This window comes from Tenrec ecaudatus, chromosome 12, assembly GCF_050624435.1.
Source record: "Tenrec ecaudatus isolate mTenEca1 chromosome 12, mTenEca1.hap1, whole genome shotgun sequence".
NCBI classification, from domain to species: domain Eukaryota; kingdom Metazoa; phylum Chordata; class Mammalia; order Afrosoricida; family Tenrecidae; genus Tenrec; species Tenrec ecaudatus.
Window position 1 is genome coordinate 138,670,632 of NC_134541.1, and position 19,020 is coordinate 138,689,651.

The 19,020-nt window shown below is 55.5% G+C and overlaps 1 protein-coding gene across 2 annotated transcripts in view; it reads left to right on the top strand.

Annotated features, from left to right (window-relative positions):
• RADIL (Rap associating with DIL domain) overlaps positions 1-19,020 on the top strand; it is a 47,373-nt gene that overhangs the window by 25,887 nt on the left and 2,466 nt on the right. For both annotated transcript variants that reach the window (XM_075527577.1, XM_075527575.1), the window contains exons 3-10: positions 13,026-13,318; positions 13,574-14,203; positions 15,483-15,520; positions 16,849-17,009; positions 17,459-17,574; positions 17,661-17,898; positions 18,089-18,261; positions 18,468-18,618. In XM_075527577.1, the coding sequence (XP_075383692.1) occupies positions 13,026-13,318; positions 13,574-14,203; positions 15,483-15,520; positions 16,849-17,009; positions 17,459-17,574; positions 17,661-17,898; positions 18,089-18,261; positions 18,468-18,618 (1,800 nt within the window). The remainder of the gene's footprint in view (positions 1-13,025; positions 13,319-13,573; positions 14,204-15,482; positions 15,521-16,848; positions 17,010-17,458; positions 17,575-17,660; positions 17,899-18,088; positions 18,262-18,467; positions 18,619-19,020) is intronic.

Here is a 19,020-nt window from a genome sequence, read left to right on the forward strand (position 1 = left end):
CTGACTGATGGTGACCCCGACCCACGTTCTGTTCTTGCCTGCCGTCTGCGTGGAAGCAGAGTGCCAGGCCTTTTCTCTTGTGGCACCACTGGGTGGGTTTGGGCTGCCAGTCAGTACTTTAGAGCTGAGAGCAAAACCCAGGATGGTCACCCCAACACAGAGCTGCCATTTTGGGGGCCAGCACTCTGCCTTCCAGGACCATGGGTTTGCGTCTATGAAGATCCCCTTCCTTTCTGCCCAACTTGTCATGGCTATTGTTTCTCGTTGCTCTGTGTGCCTGCAGTGAGTCACTGTCCCCAGCCCTCCGCCTGTTGCTCTCTAGTCGCTCAGGATGCCCCAGTGTGTTGGCTGTTTCTTGGCGCCCCTGTGCTGCTCAGGGGTGCCCCTGCTTTGTTCTTGTTCCCCCGTTTCTTGTTGCAGCTAACCCCCCCCCCCCGTGGTTCTAGAACCTGTCCCTCTGTTCGGTGGCACATCCCTGGTGACTTTGTGAGTGTGCAGAAGGCCACCGTTTGCAACATCCTATGTCCACAGGGCCTCTAGTCTCCACTCAGGCTTGCCTGCTGGAATGAAAAACTCAGCCCACTGCCGTGGAGTCAGCACTGCCTCCCAGTGACCCTGAGGAGAGCAGAGCTGCCCCTCAGCTGGAAATCTTCCTGGGGACACACGGCTGCACCTTTCTCCCTCCCAGCTGAGGCTGGTCGGTTCAAACCCCATCTTTGGTTAGCAGCTGAGCGCATTAACCACAGGGCCATTGGGGCCCCAGCTGGTGATAGAGCCCTGGAATAAAATAACTTCCCTTCCTGGAGGTTCGGAGCCACCGGTTCATTTTCTTCCAGTTTCCGGTGCCTCTCTGAACTGCTGGGAGACGTTGTGATTTTTTATCCTTTTTTACTTAACCTGCCTTTTCTCCTCCTCCTCCTAATGCGTTCTGAAAACCTATAGGCCATATCTTGGCGGGATGTGTTTTCGCCGCTGGGTTGGGCCCTTTATTAAGAAGCCGTGTGTGAGTGCGCTGAGAAACTGCGCTGGTTCTCCTGGGTCCATTGTTTGGGGTCAGCGCTGCCTGCCTGGCCGACAGGTACCGGCCTCTGTCCTTTTCTCTCCAGTCTCTCTCCTTTGTCTAATTTCCAGGCCGTTTCCTCAGCTCACCTTCCAGCCCTCTGGTTTTTGTCACTTCTTTTCCAAGAGCTTTTTGTTGGTGGTGTTTGTTTTTTAGCATCTTGCTCTTGTTTTGTGGCTACATTTTTCTTCTTCCACTAGCGACAGGGGTGTTTCTCCCTTTGAAGGGGAACCCGCATCATGTCTGCCCATCTGGGTGACCCTCTTTCTCTGTGTGCTGCTTCCTCCTCGCCTGCACGGTGGAGCCTTTCTCTGCTGTCTGGTGACCTCGCCACTCTGGCCGCCTGTCTGTCGGGGCAGTGGGGCTGGTCAGCCTGGGGCCTCCCTGTGTGGCTTGGCTGGGCTGTTACAATGACAAACCTCCCGGGTCACCTCTTGGTTGTTTCTCTGGGTTTCTCAACGAGGAAGGGGAGCACTCTTTCCTCCTGCTTGTCTGCCATCTCAGAGCTGAGGGCGGACCCTTCTTTAGCCCAGCCAAGGGGCCAGTGAAGGGAGAGCGCCTGGCTCCAGGTACTGCTTCTGAAATTCATTCCCAGCAGGCTCCTCACTTCAGGTAGCCTAGTGCTGGGGGACTGGCTCTCTGAAAGTCTCGCTGTTAGACTCCGCCGAGAGGCAGCTCAGAAGAAAGGCCTGGAGATCTGCTTCCGAGAGGTCACAGTTATTGAAAGCCTGTGGAGCACAGCTCTGCTTTGGTTCACGTGGGCTCCTCTGTTGAATGGAGATGGGCTCAGCACAACTTCCTGTTCCCATCCTCCTCATCCCTGGGGGCCTAGGAACTTCACAACCCATCAACTTCCTCTCTCTCTCTCTCTCTCTCTGTTTTATTTAGGTATAATTTACATACCATAAAGATCACGAGTCTTTTTTTGGTTAATTTTAATAAATCATCTTATTGGGGACTCTTATAGCTCATAACAATTCACACATCAGTTTTTAAAAATCATTTTATTTGGGGGCTCCTACAACTCTTATCACAATCTGTTCATGCATCCATTGTGTCAAACACATTTGTACATTTGTTGCTATCGTCAGTTTCAAAACATATTTCTTTCTACTTGAGCCCTTGGTATCAGCTTATATTTCCCTGCCCCACCCTCCCTCCCTCATAAACCCTTGATAATTTATTATTTTTTCATGTCTTACACTGACCAATGTCCCCCTTCACCCACTTTTCTGTTGTCTTTTCCCCTGGGAGGGGGTTATATGTAGAATATTGTGACCTGTTCCTTCTTTCTCAATGCCCCCCCCCACCTTCCCCTTCCCCTCCTAGTATTGCTACTCTCAATATGGGTCCTGAGGGGTTTATAGGTCCAGGAGTCCCTGTGTTTCCAACTCTTAACTGTGCCTGTGTGCATTCTCTGGTCTAGCGGGATTTGTAAGGTAGTATTGGAATCATGATAGTGGGAGTAGGGGAAGCATTAAAGAACCAGAGGAAAGTTGTATGTTTTGACGGTGCTATACTGCACCCTGACTGGCTCATCTTTTCCTTGTGACCCTTCTGTAAGGGGATCCATACATCAATTGAATCAAGCACATTTGTACATAGGTTGCCATCATCATTTCCAAAACATTTTCTTCCTACTTGAGCCTTTGATATCAGTTCCTTTTTTCCCCTTCCCTCCCACCCTCATGAACCCTTGATAATTTATAAATTTATATCTTATACTGTTCGCTGTCTCCCTTTACCCACGTTTCTGTTCATCCTTCTGGTTGGGGGGGTATTGTACTTCGATCATTGCGATTGGTTCCCCCTTTCTCTCCATTCTCCCCACCAACCTTCCCCCTACCCTCATGGTATAGCTACTTTTATTTTTGGTCCTGAGGAGTCTATCTGTCCTGGATTCTGTGTGTCGAGAGCTCTGATTTGTACCTCTGCATGCTCTGGTCTAGGCAGATTTATCAGATAGAACTGGGGTCATGATAGTGGAGCGAATGATGCATTAAAGAACTAGGAGAATGTGTGTTTCTTAATTTTTTTAATGAAACAAATGTTTATTGAGCGCATGAGAATAAGTAAAAAATTATTACTAAGGTTTCAGTGAGAGTAAATCAGAAATTATTGTTACTAGTATTCTAGAAATGTTGTGTGTTTCGCTTGTGGTATACTGCACCCTGACTGGCTCGTCTCTTCCTTGTGACCTTTCTGTGAGGAGTTGTCCAATTGCCTACAGATGGGCTTTGGGTCTCCATTCTGACCCCTTTTGTTCGCATCAGAATGGTTGTTTATTTTGGGTCTTCTGAAGCCTGATACCTGATCCTATCTACACTTCATGATCACACGGGTTGGTGTGCTTCTTTCACGTGGACTTTGTTGCTTCCCTGCTAGATGGCAGCTTGTTCAACTTCAAGCCTTTAAGACCCCAGATGCTATATCTTGTAATAGCCGGGCACCATCAGCTTTCTTCACCATATTAGCTTATGCACCTGCTTTGTCTTTAGTGATTGTCTTGAGAAGGTGAGCATCACAGAATGCCCAGGTTATTAGAACGAAGTGTTGTTCTGTTGAGGACTTGAGTAGAGACCCAATGTCCATCTACTACCTTAATACTTAACCTACAAATATATGTACCTAGACCCATATCCCTATTGTTATAAATATATTTATGAGTCCTAAGTACACAATTCAGTGATTATTATTATTTTTTAGTAGATTTACAGAGTTACAGAACCATTGCTACCATTCAGACCTGGAACATTCCAGTCAACCAAACCCACATCCCTGTGACATGCTGCAATCATGCCCCGACACCCAGCCCCAGCTCTTCTTGTTTCGATTTGTCGTCCATTCTCCGCTTGGTGGGCATTCAGGGAAGAGCTTTCCTGGGAGGTTCGCGTGGACATTCTTGTGCTGTGTTTGTGTGGACACGTGTTGTCATTTCCTTTGACTCTCACCCAGGAGAATTGCTGAGAAAACTACAGATAGTTCTCCAAAGTGCCCCATCTTCTACACCCCCCAACTCCCCATCTCCCACCCCCTCCACAGTGGATAAGGGCACCAGTTACCCACTTCCCTCACCAACATTTGCTGTAACTGCCTTTAGGGTTTTGACCATTGTGATGAGGACGCACCCCTGATTCCGAACTGGGAGCCCTGGTTGCACAGTGGTTAGAGCGTGGTTGCTAACTGCAAGGTCAGCTGTTTGAACCCACCAGCTGCTCTGCAGGCGAGAGAGATGGCAGTCTGTTTCTGTGAAGTTCAGCTTTAGAAACCCAGGTGGTGAGTGACCATTGATCTTCTATCCTGTGACCTTGGTGAACTCATGTTTATTCTAGTAATTTTCTGGTAAGCAGCGCTGGCGGTGTTGGGCTGCTGACCACAGTCCCCAGTTGAAACCCAGCAGCCACACTGGGGGAGAGAGGAGGCTTTCTACTCCCGTAAAGATGGATCGCCATGGAAACCCACAGGAGCTATCCACCCTGTCCCAAGGGGACACTATGAGTTGGCATCCACTGGGTGACAGTGAGTGTGTTTGGAGTTGTGGTTTGAGTAAGTAGTTTACTGGTGACTGTCGGATTTCCTCCACAGGGCACCCAGTCATCTGTGAATAAAGGCAGGGCTGTTTCGTGTCCTTCTCTTAGCCTTGCATGCTGATTATGAGTGTTTGAAAAAACAGGAAGCATGTCCTCCAGGTTTTTCTTCTTCATGCTTTAGTGGTGAAAGGTACAATGATTATAAGGCGTTTCTTGGCACATCAGGCTGAGGGAGTTCCTGCCTTTTCATAGTTGGTAGAAAGGTTCTGCAGGGGCACCACTGGTCGCCTCGTGGTCATGCAAGGTCAGCAGGTCGAAACCACCTGCTGCCCTGAGGGAGCAGGATAATGAGTCTCTGAAACCCACAGGCGCAGCTCTACCCTATCCTGTAGGCTGCTCTGGGTCGGAATGAGCCTAACAGTGGTCACGCCTTGAGCTGCTCACTGAGGGCAGCAGTTCAAAGCCAGAAGGCTTCAGGAGCTGGTGGAAAACTTCCATCATCTTTTGATTCCATCTTCCCACACACTTTTTGCCGCACCCTCGTCATCTTCCTAGCAAAGGCTGAGACTCCGGCATGTAAATCCACACACGGTCCAGCTGTGGCCCATCAACACGTGCAGACAAGAAGGCCCTGCGCTCTGGCCCAGGCTTAACGTCCGTGGCATTGAGGTCGCCAGCATGGTAGCAGGGATTCTCTAGTTGGGGAGGGAGGAAGTTCAGCCCACACACCCACCAAAGACAGGCATGTTAGCCTCTGAGGAAAGACTCCCAGGTGCTACGGTTAAACTCACCTCCTCCCACAGGGGGCCTCCCAGCCGCTCATTGCTCCTCACCCCACGGACCAGCCACGTCTCTGTGTTGTCAGCGCAAGAGCATTCTCAGTGGCACCCCTCTGCCCAGTCTTGGGCGGGACCTGTAGGCTCCGTCCCCATCTGTGACAGGCCAGCTCATGGCTTAGGCATTTTATCTATCTTAATTAGGTTAGTTGCTGCTTTTCACACATGGACTGTAGGAGAAGGTCTAGGTTTTACCATGGAAATCATTCTCACCAGTATTTTGAAAATTAATTTCACCTGTTTCTAAAAGCATGGAAGGAAATTTGGGAAATGAAGGGAGGTATAAAATAGAGAATAAAAACACCTGTGGAGTCATTTTGAGGGCGACTTCCTTTTAACAAAAAGCCAAACCAGTCCTAATCTATTTACCTTCTTGCTGAGGGATTCGTTCACAGTTGTGGGCTTGTTAGGGAAGAACCAAGTTGCAATTCAGGATTAGGAAAGACTTGGGGTACAGTTCCTAGGCCAGGGCAGCTTCTTTTCAGCTGTGCTGGGAGCAGGCCTCTCCACCCCTCAGGCGGGCCTTTGCCTCCCTCCCACAGGTGTGGTCCATTCATGACAAGTGCCCGGAGGCACACAGCTCAGGCTGGAAGGTGCCCTAGCAGGGAAAGCCCACCCACCTGTGCTCCTTCTGGTTCTGCCGCTGTTTCTCATCTGCTGCTTGTCACCTCTGGTGCTAGCACTCTGTCTCCAGGATTCCGGAGCTTCCCAAAGGACCCTGCCTCGTCTCTTCCTGGTGGCAGTCAGTCCACCCTCCTTCAACTCCCCCCCACCACTATAGGTTACTTAAATGAAACACTCACTGTCACCCAGTGGATGCCAACTCACCCCTTGGGACAGGGTGGATAGCTCCTGTGGGTTTCCATGCGATCCGTCTTTACAGGAGTAGAAAGCCTCCTCTGTCCCCCAGTGTGGCTGCTGGGTTTCAACTGGGGACTGTGGTCAGCAGCCCAACACCGCCAGCGCTGCTTACCAGAAAATTACTAGAATAAACACAGTATGTATCTTCCCTGCTTTGTTCCTTAATATATTCACTTCCTCACATAAAATGATGTTTTTAATACTAGTGAGTGAGTGTGCGAACCAGCCGTTTTCCCGTTGGCATTTTGGAAGCTTTCCCCTCTCTCTGACTGAATGCCCCGTATGTGAGCAGCTATGAATAGAATGGCTTGGTTCTGTGTGATTACTCTGCCAGGTAGCCTCCAAAGAAGGATGGATACAGAGCTCCAGCTCTTGCTGCTGGTGCTGCTGTGGAGTGAGGAGGCCACGCCAGGGCAATGGTTCCAGGTGCTTTCTAAGGTGTAGTCTTTGAGGGAGCAGAACGCCAGGTCTTTCTCCCGCCCGCAGAGCTGCTGGAAATCTCTTGATCAATGTTAGACAGTTTTGGGACTGGGTGACGAGCAGCTGGGTGGTACTTCCGCCTGTGGTTTATGGTACTGCCCCTCCCCCTGTCCTCACTCAGTCCAGTTCAGGATTCCAACGTCTCTGCCCGTTTGACAGGGAAGTGTGACTGCCCACTTCAGACTGTTTCTTAGGGATTTCTGCTGCGGCTTCTGTACCTTCTTTACAGTGACCGACTGCACACACGCCGAAAGTATGTGTAGAATCGTGCACACTGCTTGCCACGTCTTGGGGAGCCAAGCAATTGCAGATGGATATTTGGGGGAGGAGTGGATAGGGTAAAAAAGCCATTAAGTGGTCTGGAAATACCTCAAAGGAAAGAGGGAGCAAGGCGCTATCTACACAGAACTTGCGTTGTGTGCAGGGTTCTAAGTAATCAGAGGGGTCTTGACGGAAACCAGAGAATGCCTGCCGCTCATGTGCACAGACTCCGCCCTAGTTTAAAAATCGTTTCATTGTGCGTCCAAAGAGCAAGTACCCTCAATGTCTCGCCCCTGGTCCCATTCCTCCCCGATTTCCTGTTTCCCTTCTTGCCTGCTGGCCTTTCTCCCTGGGCCCGGGCTGCTTTTCCATCTGCGTAGTTAATTGCTCTAAAGCAGTGGTTCTCACCCTGTGGGTTGAGACCCCTTTGGGGGGGGTCGCATAACCCTTTCACAGGGGTCGCCCGATTCATAACGGTAGCAAAATAACAGTGATGAAGTAGCAACAAAAATAATGTTATAGTTGGGGGAGTCACCACAACACGAGGAACTGTGTGAAAGGGTCGCAGCATGAGGAAGGTTAGAAGCACTGCTCTAAGGAATGCCACCTCCCTGGTATTACTGTCTGCCCTGTGGGCTCTCGCTGGGTTGAAGGTTGGCGGTGGAAGTGGGCAGATGTAGGTTGGAACGGTGGCTAAGGGTCATAGTCCCAGGGGTCCCATCAGTTTCTGGCGACCAGGAAGCCTCATGTTGGATAGAACTTTGAGTTGGGGCCACGTTTCTCCCCCTGTGTGTGCAGGGTCCCAGTCAGAGGAGTCCCCAGTGGGAGCTGGACACCTTCAAGTTTTCATGGAGGGTCCCAAGGTCATGTGAAATCCCTTCGCCCATTGGATGAATTGTTTCCTCGATTCCTTGGTTTCTGTCACTCTTCTTTGCTATCGATGTCAAGAACTGCTGCGTCTTAGGTGACTGCTCAATAGTATCAGCTCCCCCCCAAATCATTCCCCAAGGCTGCTCCAGGGTCAGTGAAGGAAGCTCAGGGGAAGTTGGCATCTACTGAGAATTGGGTTCCTAGCTTCCTACAGGCTTTGGCCCCATTCAACACACCCCCAGCAAGAGCTCTCTGGGAGGAACCGGAGGCTCCACCGGGAGAAGTGGCCAATGGGAGATGCTGTGGAGCTATGGACGTGGTCTTGCCCTCAGGTCACTTGCCTGGGCATGTCACCTGGAAGGTGGGATACCAGGGTCTCATGGTTATGAGCCAGACCCGCCCATCAAGTAGCCTGGTGGCCGAGAACTCCAGGGTGAACCCTGTTTCCAGCCCACGTTTGTGCAGAGCCACTGTCCTGCCTGTGGCAGGGATGGGGTGATTTTGTGACTACTACCACCTTTGTTTTCTGTCTGCAATTCACCATGTGGCTGTGAACCCCATGTGGGCTGTGATGGCCTCATGCTGATGGGCTCCTGCACCAGAATTGTCTTTGTCGCTTTCAGGGATAAAAAGGGGTCTCTGTAAGGTTGGCTTGAATTTGGGGGTCTTCCCCCCCACCCTGAAAAAACCTTGATTGTATAATAACAGTTTTTAAAATTTTCTTGATGTTATCACATCCTGTGTATGTTTTTTTTTCTTCTTTTACATTTTATTAGGGACTCATACAACTCATACCACAATCCATACATATACATACATCAATTGTATAAAGCTCATCCATACATTCCCTGCCCCAATCATTCTCAAGGCATTTGCTCTCCACTTAAGCCCCTTGCATCAGGTCCTCTTTTTTTTCCCCTCCTCCCTCCCCCTTCCCCCCTCCCTCATATGCCCTTGGTAATTTATACATCGTTGTTTTGTCATATCTTGCCCTATCCGGAGTCTCCCTTCCCCCCTTCTCTGTTGTCCCTCTCCCAGGGAAGAGGTCACATGTGGATCCTTGTAATCAGTTCCCCCTTTCCAACCCAGTCACCCTCCACTCTCCCAGCATCGTCCCTCACACCCTTGGTCCTGAAGGTATCATCCACCCTGGATTCCCTGTACCTCCAACCCTCATATGCACCAGTGTACAGCCTCTGTCCTATCCAGCCCTGCAAGGTAGAATTCGGATCATGGTAGTTGGGGGGAGGAAGCATCCAGGATCCGGGGGAAAGCTGTGTTCTTCATCGATACTACCTCACACCCTAATTAACCCATCTCCTCTCCTAAACCCCTCTATGAGGGGATCTCCATTGGTCGACACTTGGGCCTTGGGTCTCCACTCTGCACTTCCCCCTTCATTTAATATGATATATATATACATATATATACATACATATATACATATACACATATATACACATACATACACACACTTATATCTTTTTTTTTTTTTTTGCATGATGCCTTATACCTGGTCCCTTGGGCACCTCGTGATCGCACTGGCCGGTGTGCTTCTTCCATGTGGGCTTATTTGCTTCTGAGCTAGATGGCCGCTTGTTCACCTTCAAGCCTTTAAGACCCCAGACACTATCTCTTTTGATAGCCGGGCACCATCAGCTTTCTTCACCACATTTGCTTATGCACCCATTTGTCTTCAGCGATCCTATCATGGAGGTGTGCAGTCAATGATATGATTTTTTGTTCTTTGATGCCTGGTAACTGATCCCTTTGGGACCACTCGCTCACTCAGGCTGGTGTGTTCTTCCATGTGGACTTTGTTGCTTCTGAGCTAGATGGCCGCTTGTTTAAAAAAAAACCCAAAGTTTGGTTTGGCCTGGTTTCGAGCATGATGTATGTAATGCTGTGAACCCGCCCTCTGACCTCTGGCTTCACAAGAGGGAAGGAGAATCCGCCCCTGCCTCAGCCGAGGCCCATCCCTGTGAGGCGGAGGTCAGCTGAGCCTCCACCCCCAGCCTCCCTGACCCGCCTGGCACATCTCCATCAGCTTTCGTTCCTGGGGGTGCAGTGCTTTGGCCACACACAACTCATAATCACGAGGCCTAATGGGGACGTGAACAGGTCACAGTCCAGGGTCAGGAGTGCTCAGGATTCAGTTCTTGAGTCAGGAGTGTGCCTTCCTAGTGGTGCCCACACAGGCTGCTCCTTCTGTGCTGATCGTGTCAGGAAACTCTGGTGCTGCCAGGAAATGCCCAAAGGCACTCCCCTCCACAGGCAGCAGCAGGTGTATCAGCCAGCCCGACTGCAGCGTGGCCTTACCTCTGTGGGTTGGTGACCCTAGCTCCCAGACGAATGCCTGGGGGCGGTATCTTACTTCACTAGCAAGCCCCTTCCCAAAGGCACTCGGCCTTCTCCCTCCTGAACCAGGAAGCCCACTCCTCTCTGTCCTGCCCCTGGTGCAAGTGCCACTCCGGGCCCCTGGGTCTGGGGCTGAAAGGACATGCTCCACTACTGGCTCTTTCTTGCTGGTAGTGGGGTTCTCATTCCTGCTTCTTAGAAGGCTCATATTAAAATGAGGATGGCAAAACAGACCAGTCCTCAGAGTCACACATACCTAATTTGCATGGCCCTGCCCACACGGATGCCATGGACCTTAGAGTCCCCTGGGTGGGCCACAGACTCCTACCTCACAATTACACAATGCCACCCGTCCTTTGGTAGGAATGCAGAGACTGGCTAGAATAGCCACACAATTAGCTCACTCATCACAGTGAATTTACAGGTCCTTGTGTCTTGCTGTCACCCAGCAGAAGGTAGAGCTTTGTCCCTGTTTCGGTTCAGAGCTCATGTCATTTGTTTTCCTTGCTGGGTCAGATTCTGTTGTTGGAATATGACTCTTCTTACCCATCCTGCCCGCTTGGGGGCTGTGACTTCAGGAGCCATGCCACCAGTATGAAGGGTCTCCAGAAAGTTTGTGGAGACGTGGGATTCAGATCTGTCAGCCTTTTCCTCAGCGTTTGAAGCCCCGTTGGGTTTCAGACACCAGCAGGTTGTCATAGTGGACAGGCTTCAGCAGAGGTGGCTCGAGCATCAGGGCAGGGCCACCCACCAGTGCCCACAGCAGTGACGCTGGCACCACATGCCACCTTCGTAAATTCGTAGGGGACATTCTATTGCCTTTTAATCCCTCCCCCCACAAACTCTGAAGCCCCCTCGCATGCTGGGTTTGTGGAGTGTGCAGTGGTGTGGTGAAAAGGTTTGAGATACGGTGTTAAGGACCAAATGAGCCCAGGCTGAGGAATGCAGGCACGGGCAGACTAGCTGGCCCTGGTTGAGGCAGCATGCCCACAGGCCTTCCACTGTGACAGCGGCACCAGAGCTTTCCAGGGGCCTGCACACTGGAGGGACCCTGGTGATGTCTGGGGTTATTCTTGGTCTGTTCACCTTAAGGTTGGTGGTACAAACCCAGCCACACCCAGAGAAAGATGAGGCTGTCTGTTCCCAGAAAAACAGCCCCTGCAATGCTGCCGAGCAGCTCACTCTGCCCTGTAGGGTTGGGGTCTTTTGCTGGCCTGTACAGTGCGTGCCCCCGGTACCCCCCTCCAACCACGTGCATGAGACCTGGTGAAAAGGTGCCGGCATTGCCCTTACTGCCTGGAGGCTGGCTGTGTTTGCACCTGCTGGGCAGCCAGGGACAGGAGGCGCTGGTTCTGCAGTGGGAGCAGCTCCAGGTCCTCCTCTACCCTTCCTGTACTTGGGGTGACCACTAGCACTCTGGACCCACCCAGAACCCATCCAGGTGGGCTAGAAGGCAGTTGGTCAATGTGGCTTGGACACCCCTCCCCCGCATCCCTTGTGTTCCCCCCTCTTCTGGCAGCAGCAGATGGGACTCTCTTGGCAGAGGGTGCTGCAGACCCAGGAATCCTTGGGCCCTCACCGAACCAGGGTTCTAAGGGGAAGGGACTCATGCTGGTGATGCAGCAGTGTGACCTGCAGCTGCAGTCCTGCACTGCTGCCCAGTGACAACAGGTTTACAGGGCCTTCGCTGTGCAGGGAGTGGATTGATGTGTTGTCCTGGTGACTCTGCCTAGGCTGGGTAGGAGGAGTCAGGATCTCCCCTAACCCCTCGGGCCACCCAGCCCACCACCTGATCCCCTCCGGTCTGTTCCCCAGGCTCCTCACCTCCCCCACCTGTCAGTGGCTGGCCCTAGTAGCAGAGCCCTAGCTGCAGCAGGCTGCTGGATCGATCTGCAGCCCTGCACCAGCACTCTACCGAGGCGCAGCTTCAGGATGCTTCCCTACCCTCCAGTCCTCCACCCCCACCCCCAACCCAGGAAGACAGTTGGCTGGCTAGTAGCTCAGCCTCTGTTGCTGGTGGTGGGAATGGCCGCAGAATCAGGGCACAGCTGGAGATGGGTGCCGGCCGTGGCGGAGGGCATGCAACAGGGGCCCTTGGGAGGACGTTAGCCACCTGGCTTAGAAGCCGGGGTCCTGTGGAGAGTCTGGGCCTCTGAGGCATCTGTGTGCGAGCAGCTTCTGTGCACGCGACGCATGCATTGGTGCATTGTGGGTATGTGTGTGGTCAAATGGATACATGCTTGCGTGCGCCATATACATGTGTGTCCGTGTGTGTTCTGATGGGACGGTGGTAGAGTTATCTTGGCATGGCTGCTGTGACCAAGGCCACCCAGCTCTGTGCCCCTCCTTCCTGTGGGACCTGGAATAGGAGCAGTAGATGTCATGGTGGGCAAGGCATTTTGAGTGTGGTTTCCCAGATGGGCTGGGAGGGTGACCCAGTGGGTGGAGGGGGCTTTGGGGTGCTGCAGCACCACTGCCCTGTCATAGATGTCATGGTGGGCAAGGTAATTTGAGTGTGGGCAGACTGGGACCATGTGTCACTGGCTTGTAGGCTAAGGGAGGGTGGACCTACTCAACCCTTAGGATGCTAAGGACCACCCCCCACCCCTTCACCAGCCTGGAATGGGATCAGTGAGCAGAGCCCTAGACACCTGGGAGGGGAAGGGAGCTGGTGCTGTGTGGGGAAGTTAGGTGGGAGATGGAAGTCAGATGAGCATGCAGCCGTCTGCTGGCCTGGGTGGGCTCCGCTCAGTGCCTGTTCCGTTTCAGGGATCAACGCGCAGGCGCGACGACTTCAGCGGACCCGCGCCAAGGGCACGGCCACGGCCACAGGTGCCCGGCGGCCCTCACCACCCTGCCTGCGCCGCAGCCTCAGTGAAACCAGCCTGAGCACGGCCCCATCCACAGACGTGGGCAGGATTCACTACGCCACCCTGCCAGCCTCCCGGGGGCCTGATGAGCCACCCCGGGACGCAGGGGGCTCAGCTGAAGAGGGAGCCATGCGGCCCCCACTCCACCAGTCACCACATCTACTCCTCCTGCAAGGCTACAGCCAGCAGCATGTGAGTGAGCCCCGTCCACCATCACCAGGGGTGGGGCCTGCTCAGACCTGGGGACTTAGAGGGTCAGGGGTTCCCTTTCCAGGCCTCGTGTACACAGCTAGTGCAATCAGCAGGGACCTTGGTGGCATGTGTCCAGGGCCTAGGAGCCCCAGGAGTGTCCGTGTCATGTGTGGGTGGCGGTCCTTGCTTGGCTGTGTCATTGAGCAGCAGAGGACTACCCTCTGCTCACGGCCTGAGCCACCTGTTCCTTTTCAGGACAGCCTGGTGTACATGCTCAATCGGGACCTGCACACGGTGGGCCAGCGCACGCCTGCCAGCCGGCCCAGCATCAACTTGGCAGCCCCCGACATCCTCCCCCTGCACTGTACCATCCGGCACCGCCATGGCCGGGCAGCTGGTGACACCTTGGTGCTAGAGCCCATTGCGGGCGCGCCCGTGGCTGTGAACTTCATCGAGGCAGGCAGCCACCCAGTGGAGCTGCACCACGGGGACCTGCTCTCCCTGGGCCTTTATTACCTGCTGCTCTTCAAGGACCCACGGCACGCTCAGCCGCTGCCCCCCAAGGCCCTGGCCCGCCTTGGGGCTGCGCCTCGGAGCTGCCGCCTATGCGGGGCCCTGCTTGGGGCCCCAGGTGCCACCCACCCACCAAAGCCTGGTCCTGAGCCTGCCCAGCGGCGGCAGCTGCAGCTGACCTTTGAGCCCTCGCAGGAGGACGCACTGCTGCAGCGGATCCTGACGCTGGTGGAACCTGCAGGAGATGACCACAAGCTGGCACCCGCCTTCCTGCTCTGCCTGTGTGTCCAGCATGCCGCCGCCTGCTTCGGGCCTGACGCCTTCGGCCAGTTCCTGCTGAAGATGACTGGGGCCATCCGGGACACAGTCTGGGTCAGTCATGGGGCCTCTGTCCTTGTCCATGTTTGCAGGGAATGATGAGCCAGGGCTGGCTCAGCCCCCTGGGTCAGCATTGACATCATGAGCTCTGGTGTCCACTAGGACCTTCTGTTGCTCTTTTGTTCCCAGGCTGAGATACCAGGGTGCTGTATCACCTGGCCTGGGTGGCTGTTAAGGGTAGTCCACAAGCCCTATGTCCCTGTATTCCTGCAGCTGTCTGTGCAGCCGCCTCTGTCCCCCCAGGAGCGCTGGGTTTGCTGCTGCTGAACAGCTGGTGTGCTCCCAAGAGCAATGAGCTGCCGCCAGCCCCCACCCTTCCTTAGTCCCTCACTCGGGTGCTTGGCCTGGCTGGTCAGCTTTACCGGCAAATATTGCTGGAGGTCTGTGATCCTAGGCCTCAGCGCTGCCCACTGTCCTCTGTCCTGATGCTGTGCTGGGTCGGGCAGGCTGACCCCGGTTCCCAGGGGTGATGCCTGTTCCTCGGTGCCCTGGAGTGCATGCCAACTGCGGGACAGAGTAGCAGTGCCTGGGGGCTTGCCCAGGGTGCCGTTCCTCAGAGTGGTTGCAGGGCTGCCCCAGGGGCTGTACCCTGGTGTTGGTGCACGTCTGCTGAGACTGGTGTCCCAGCCCCTCGTCTCCACTCCCCAGACCTTGTGTTTGGTGGCAGTGTGTCCATCTCACAGGATCACATCACAGCAGGAACAGGGCTCTGCAGGGCCAGGGGCGATTGCCACCAATGAGTAAGTAGCCTAGCCGCCTTACCAAGACAACTCTGTAAAGGCTGGCCAGTCCCCTCCTGCCCTGGTGGGGTGTAGACCAGGTTCCCAAACTCTAGAGCACACATTGTGTGCTCAATTGGCACCAGTAAGTGCTAGCAGGATCTCTAGTCTGGCGGAGGAGCCCTGGTGGCACAGCAGGGTAAGCAGTGGGCAGCTAACCACAAGGTCAGTAGTTCGAACCCATTAGCACTTCCTTGGGAGAAAGATGAGCTTTTTAGCTCCTGCAAAGTGTTAGTCTCTGAAACCCAAAAAGGCAGTTCTGTCCTGTGCTCCATGGTCACTGTGAGGCGGGGCAGCGAGCTTACTGTTTGAGCCCTTTGTCCTGTGTGTGCCATTGTCACTGGCAGCTGCCATATGCGATACAAGGCTCTGGCCTAGGCCCCCCCTCTCGAGGCCCCAAGACCCCACCTCTAGCTGGTGGGGGGCGGGTAGGGTCCTTGTCTGCTTCTCCCTCCCTCTCTCACTCTCTCTCTCCCTCTCTCCCACGGCCCCAGGAGAGAACCAGAGACCTCGCTGAGAAGCAGGCGCAGCTGTAAGTGGGCTGTGGGAGACTACCCCTCAGCCACTCAGGGCGGGTGTGTGGGAGGTGGGGCGGGCGGGGGCCCCCCTGAGCATTGGGATGTGTTTTCAAAGCAGTGCAGAGTGCAGCCCCTGGGACTTCTGTTCCAGACACATCATAGAGAAGCCGCATCTCACACAGACATGACAGCCGGTGGTCACATGGGCAGCAGGGAGGGTCCCGTCAGGGTGTCCAGGCGATGTGCCTCCCTGTCTTCATTCCCTGTGCACTGGGCCTCCATCTCCGCAGGGGCTTGGTGGCACTGGTGTCATGAAGGCTGAGGCACAGACCTTTTGGTGGGGTATTAGCCAGGTGGGGCTTCACACTGGCCTGCCGCCTGGGTGAGGGGACAAGAGGTGGGGCTCAAGGAGCGCCCGGCTCAGCCTCCCCACCCTCATCATGCAGAGATGACCCAGCTTGTGTGTGCGCGCGCTGCATGGCCTCGGGTGGACCCTGTGTGGTGCAGCTGTCTGCTCAGTGTCACATGGGGACCAGCAGGAGTTGTGGTGCCCCCCAGCTGATTGGAGAGGACCTTGGGGTCAGCACTGTTGGCAGTTTCTATCCGGGACCTCTTCGCACCGAATGTGTATTCGCAAAGTGTGAGAGAGGAGAGAGGACGACGCTGCCCCCGGGCTCTGGGTCCTTGCTCCAAGGGGTCAGCCATGGGTGGCCTCTGTTCCACATGTGCTGCACAAGTTGGGGGCCATTGAGGGGATTCTGCCTCATGGCCACCCCCAGTGACAAAGCAGAGCTGCTATGTTGGGCCCCGCAGACTATCATCTTGGTGGGGGTGGGGCATCTTGAGCTGCTGGCCTTTCAGTTTGTAGAAGAGCCCTTAGCCCCACTCACCTATAAACCCATGGCCACGGGGCACTCCTGGCCAGCAGAGTGCGACTGCCCCGCAGGCTCCCCACCATCCAATTGGTGCCGACTCACAGCGACCCTGTAGGACAGGGCAGAACTGCATCTGTGGGTTTCTGAGGTTGGAACTTACTGAGAGTAGAAAGCCCTTTCTCCCTGGGAGCGACTGGTGGTTTCAAACTGCTGCTGTTGCAGTTGGCAGCCTAGCCCTTAACTATGGTGACACCAGGGTCCCCTCCCCCCCACCCCTCCCCAGGAGCCGCTGGTGGGCTGGAGATGCCGATCTGGTTAGTAGCCTACGGCAGCACCAAGGCTTCTCCTCTAGCTCCTCTGCGTAGACAGCTCCCCAGGCCACTGGCCATGCTCAGCAGTGTGTTTGTGGGCGGGGCGGCAGCTGGCAGGCTCTGCCCAGTCCTGACACCCCATTCTTGCCCTGGCAGCCAGGAGCCGGCCTCAGGGCCTAGCGTGACCATGGCCGAGCTGGCCCCCGACCTGCAGCACGTGCTCTTCTGGATGGCCAATGCTGTGGAGCTGCTCTACTTCCTGCAGCAGAAGTGCCCGCTCTACGTGCAGGCCATGGAGGCCCCGCCGGGCAGCACAGGTGGGTGCCGCTGTTCCCCAAGCACCCCAAGGGAGAGGCTGACCTGCCTGCCCCTCCTCCAGAGGGCACATGCCAGAGAGAGGCCAGTGACTTCGCTGTGAAGAGGGGTTAGCTAGCTCCCTCGCCTGCCAGCAGTGCCTGTGGGGTGGGGGGCACTTCCCTGGGCCTGTGGTACCTGGGGCTCGCCCTCAGTTTCTTCCCATGGCCCTGGCTGTGTGGGGGCCGTTGTTCCTGGACAATTGCTGTGGGCTGAGTCTCAGGTCTCCATGGTGTTCTGTGACCATGGGGTGGCTTCAATTGAATGTGTCTGGGCACGTGTGCAGGGTCCCGCCCCCCTGGCAGTCTGGCCCATGTGGGCTCTGCCTTGCCCCACCCCCCAGGACTGGCTCGTGCCACTCCCCCACCCCTTTCCAAGCCTGACTGGGACACTGAGAGGCCCTTTCCTGCAGCAGGCTCCAGGGAGTCCCTGCTCTCGTGCGCGCTGACGGCCAGCGAGGAGGCCATGGCGGTGCTGGAGGAGGTGACCCTGTACGCCTTCCAGCAGTGTGTGTACTACATCTCCAAGGTGCCCTGGAGGGACTCCCCTGCTGGCGGACAGGGTGGGGGCAGGGGTCCCACTCAGGACCAAGGGAATCGGTTGTGGCCCTGCAGTCCCTGTATACCTGCCTCCCGGCCCTGCTGGAGTGCCCCCCGTTTCCGGTGGAACGCCGTGAGAGCTGGAGCCCCGGGCCTCGCCTCCCCGAGGAGCTGCACCGCGTGGTGTCTGTCTACCAGGACACCCTAGACCTCCTGCGGCAGCTGCAGGTGCACCCCGAGATTGCCACCCAGATGCTGGCCTACCTGTTCTTCTTCTCCAGCACGCTGCTGCTCAACCAGCTTCTGGACAGGGGTGAGCACCACACAGGGAGCGGGCCCACCCGGGGGCACTGCCACAACCAGCAGCCTAGAAAACCGCAAAAGCCCTCATGGAGGAAGATGGGGGAGAGGAGGAGACTCTGGGAACCTCGGAGGGCAGGGGCATGGGGTCACCAGAAAGGGTGCAGTGCCCCTTGGAGAAGGCTGGTGGACGTGTCCCCCAGGTCCCTCGCTGAGCTGCTTCCACTGGCCCAAGGGTGTGCAGGCCTTTGCACGTCTGCAGCAGCTCCTGGAGTGGGCGAGGGGTGCCGGCCTCGGGGCTGCGGGCGAGCAGTTCTTCCGGAAGCTGTCCTGCACCCTCAACCTACTGGCCACTCCCAGCGCCCAGCTCGTCCAGGTAGAAGGAAGGGGTGGAGGTCATCCAGGTGGGCGGGGCAGGTCTGGTCAGTTGTGGACATGCCGTCGGGCCAAGAACTCCCACCTTGGTCCTGGGGTGACATCCCCATAGTGGCCAGGAGGGGGATCCCATGTCAAGAGGGGCCCTGGTGTCCCGGATGGTAAGTTTCTAGAGGTGTCCTCACCCACACACCTGCTTGTCACCAGATGACTTGGGCCACACTACGGGCCACTTTCCCTGCCCTCCGCCCCGCCCAGCTCCACCGGCTGCTGACCCAGTACCAGCTGGCCTCTGCTATGGGCCCCACCAGCGCCTGGGAGCCCGGTGCCCCCGACAGTCCTGACGCCTGCAAATCTGGTGAGCCTGCGTCGGGCGGGGCATGGCGGGAGCCAGTCAGTGTCCACTGCCCCAGGACCCCCTCCCTGAGGATGTCCCAGAGCCCTGTAGGCCTGGGGTACCCGCCCTTGGAGCCCCTTCCCTCATGGGGCACACTGGAGGGAAGACCCCTGGTCTTGAGCATCCACAGCCAAGGCCAGGGTCCACATCCTGCTCCTTCCAACTTCCTCTCACCCCTGCGGGGCCGGTCCCTCACCAGCAGCCAGAAAGGTGTTCTCCATGCATGGCCTGCTCACATGTGACTCATCGGCATACCCTTGTGTATGTGTCCATGACCCATGTTAAAAAAGCCTTTTTCTGCGTGGTTGCGTGTGTGAGAACAGGCAGTTGAAGGAGGAACCGGGGAGAAGAGATGGGTCAGCA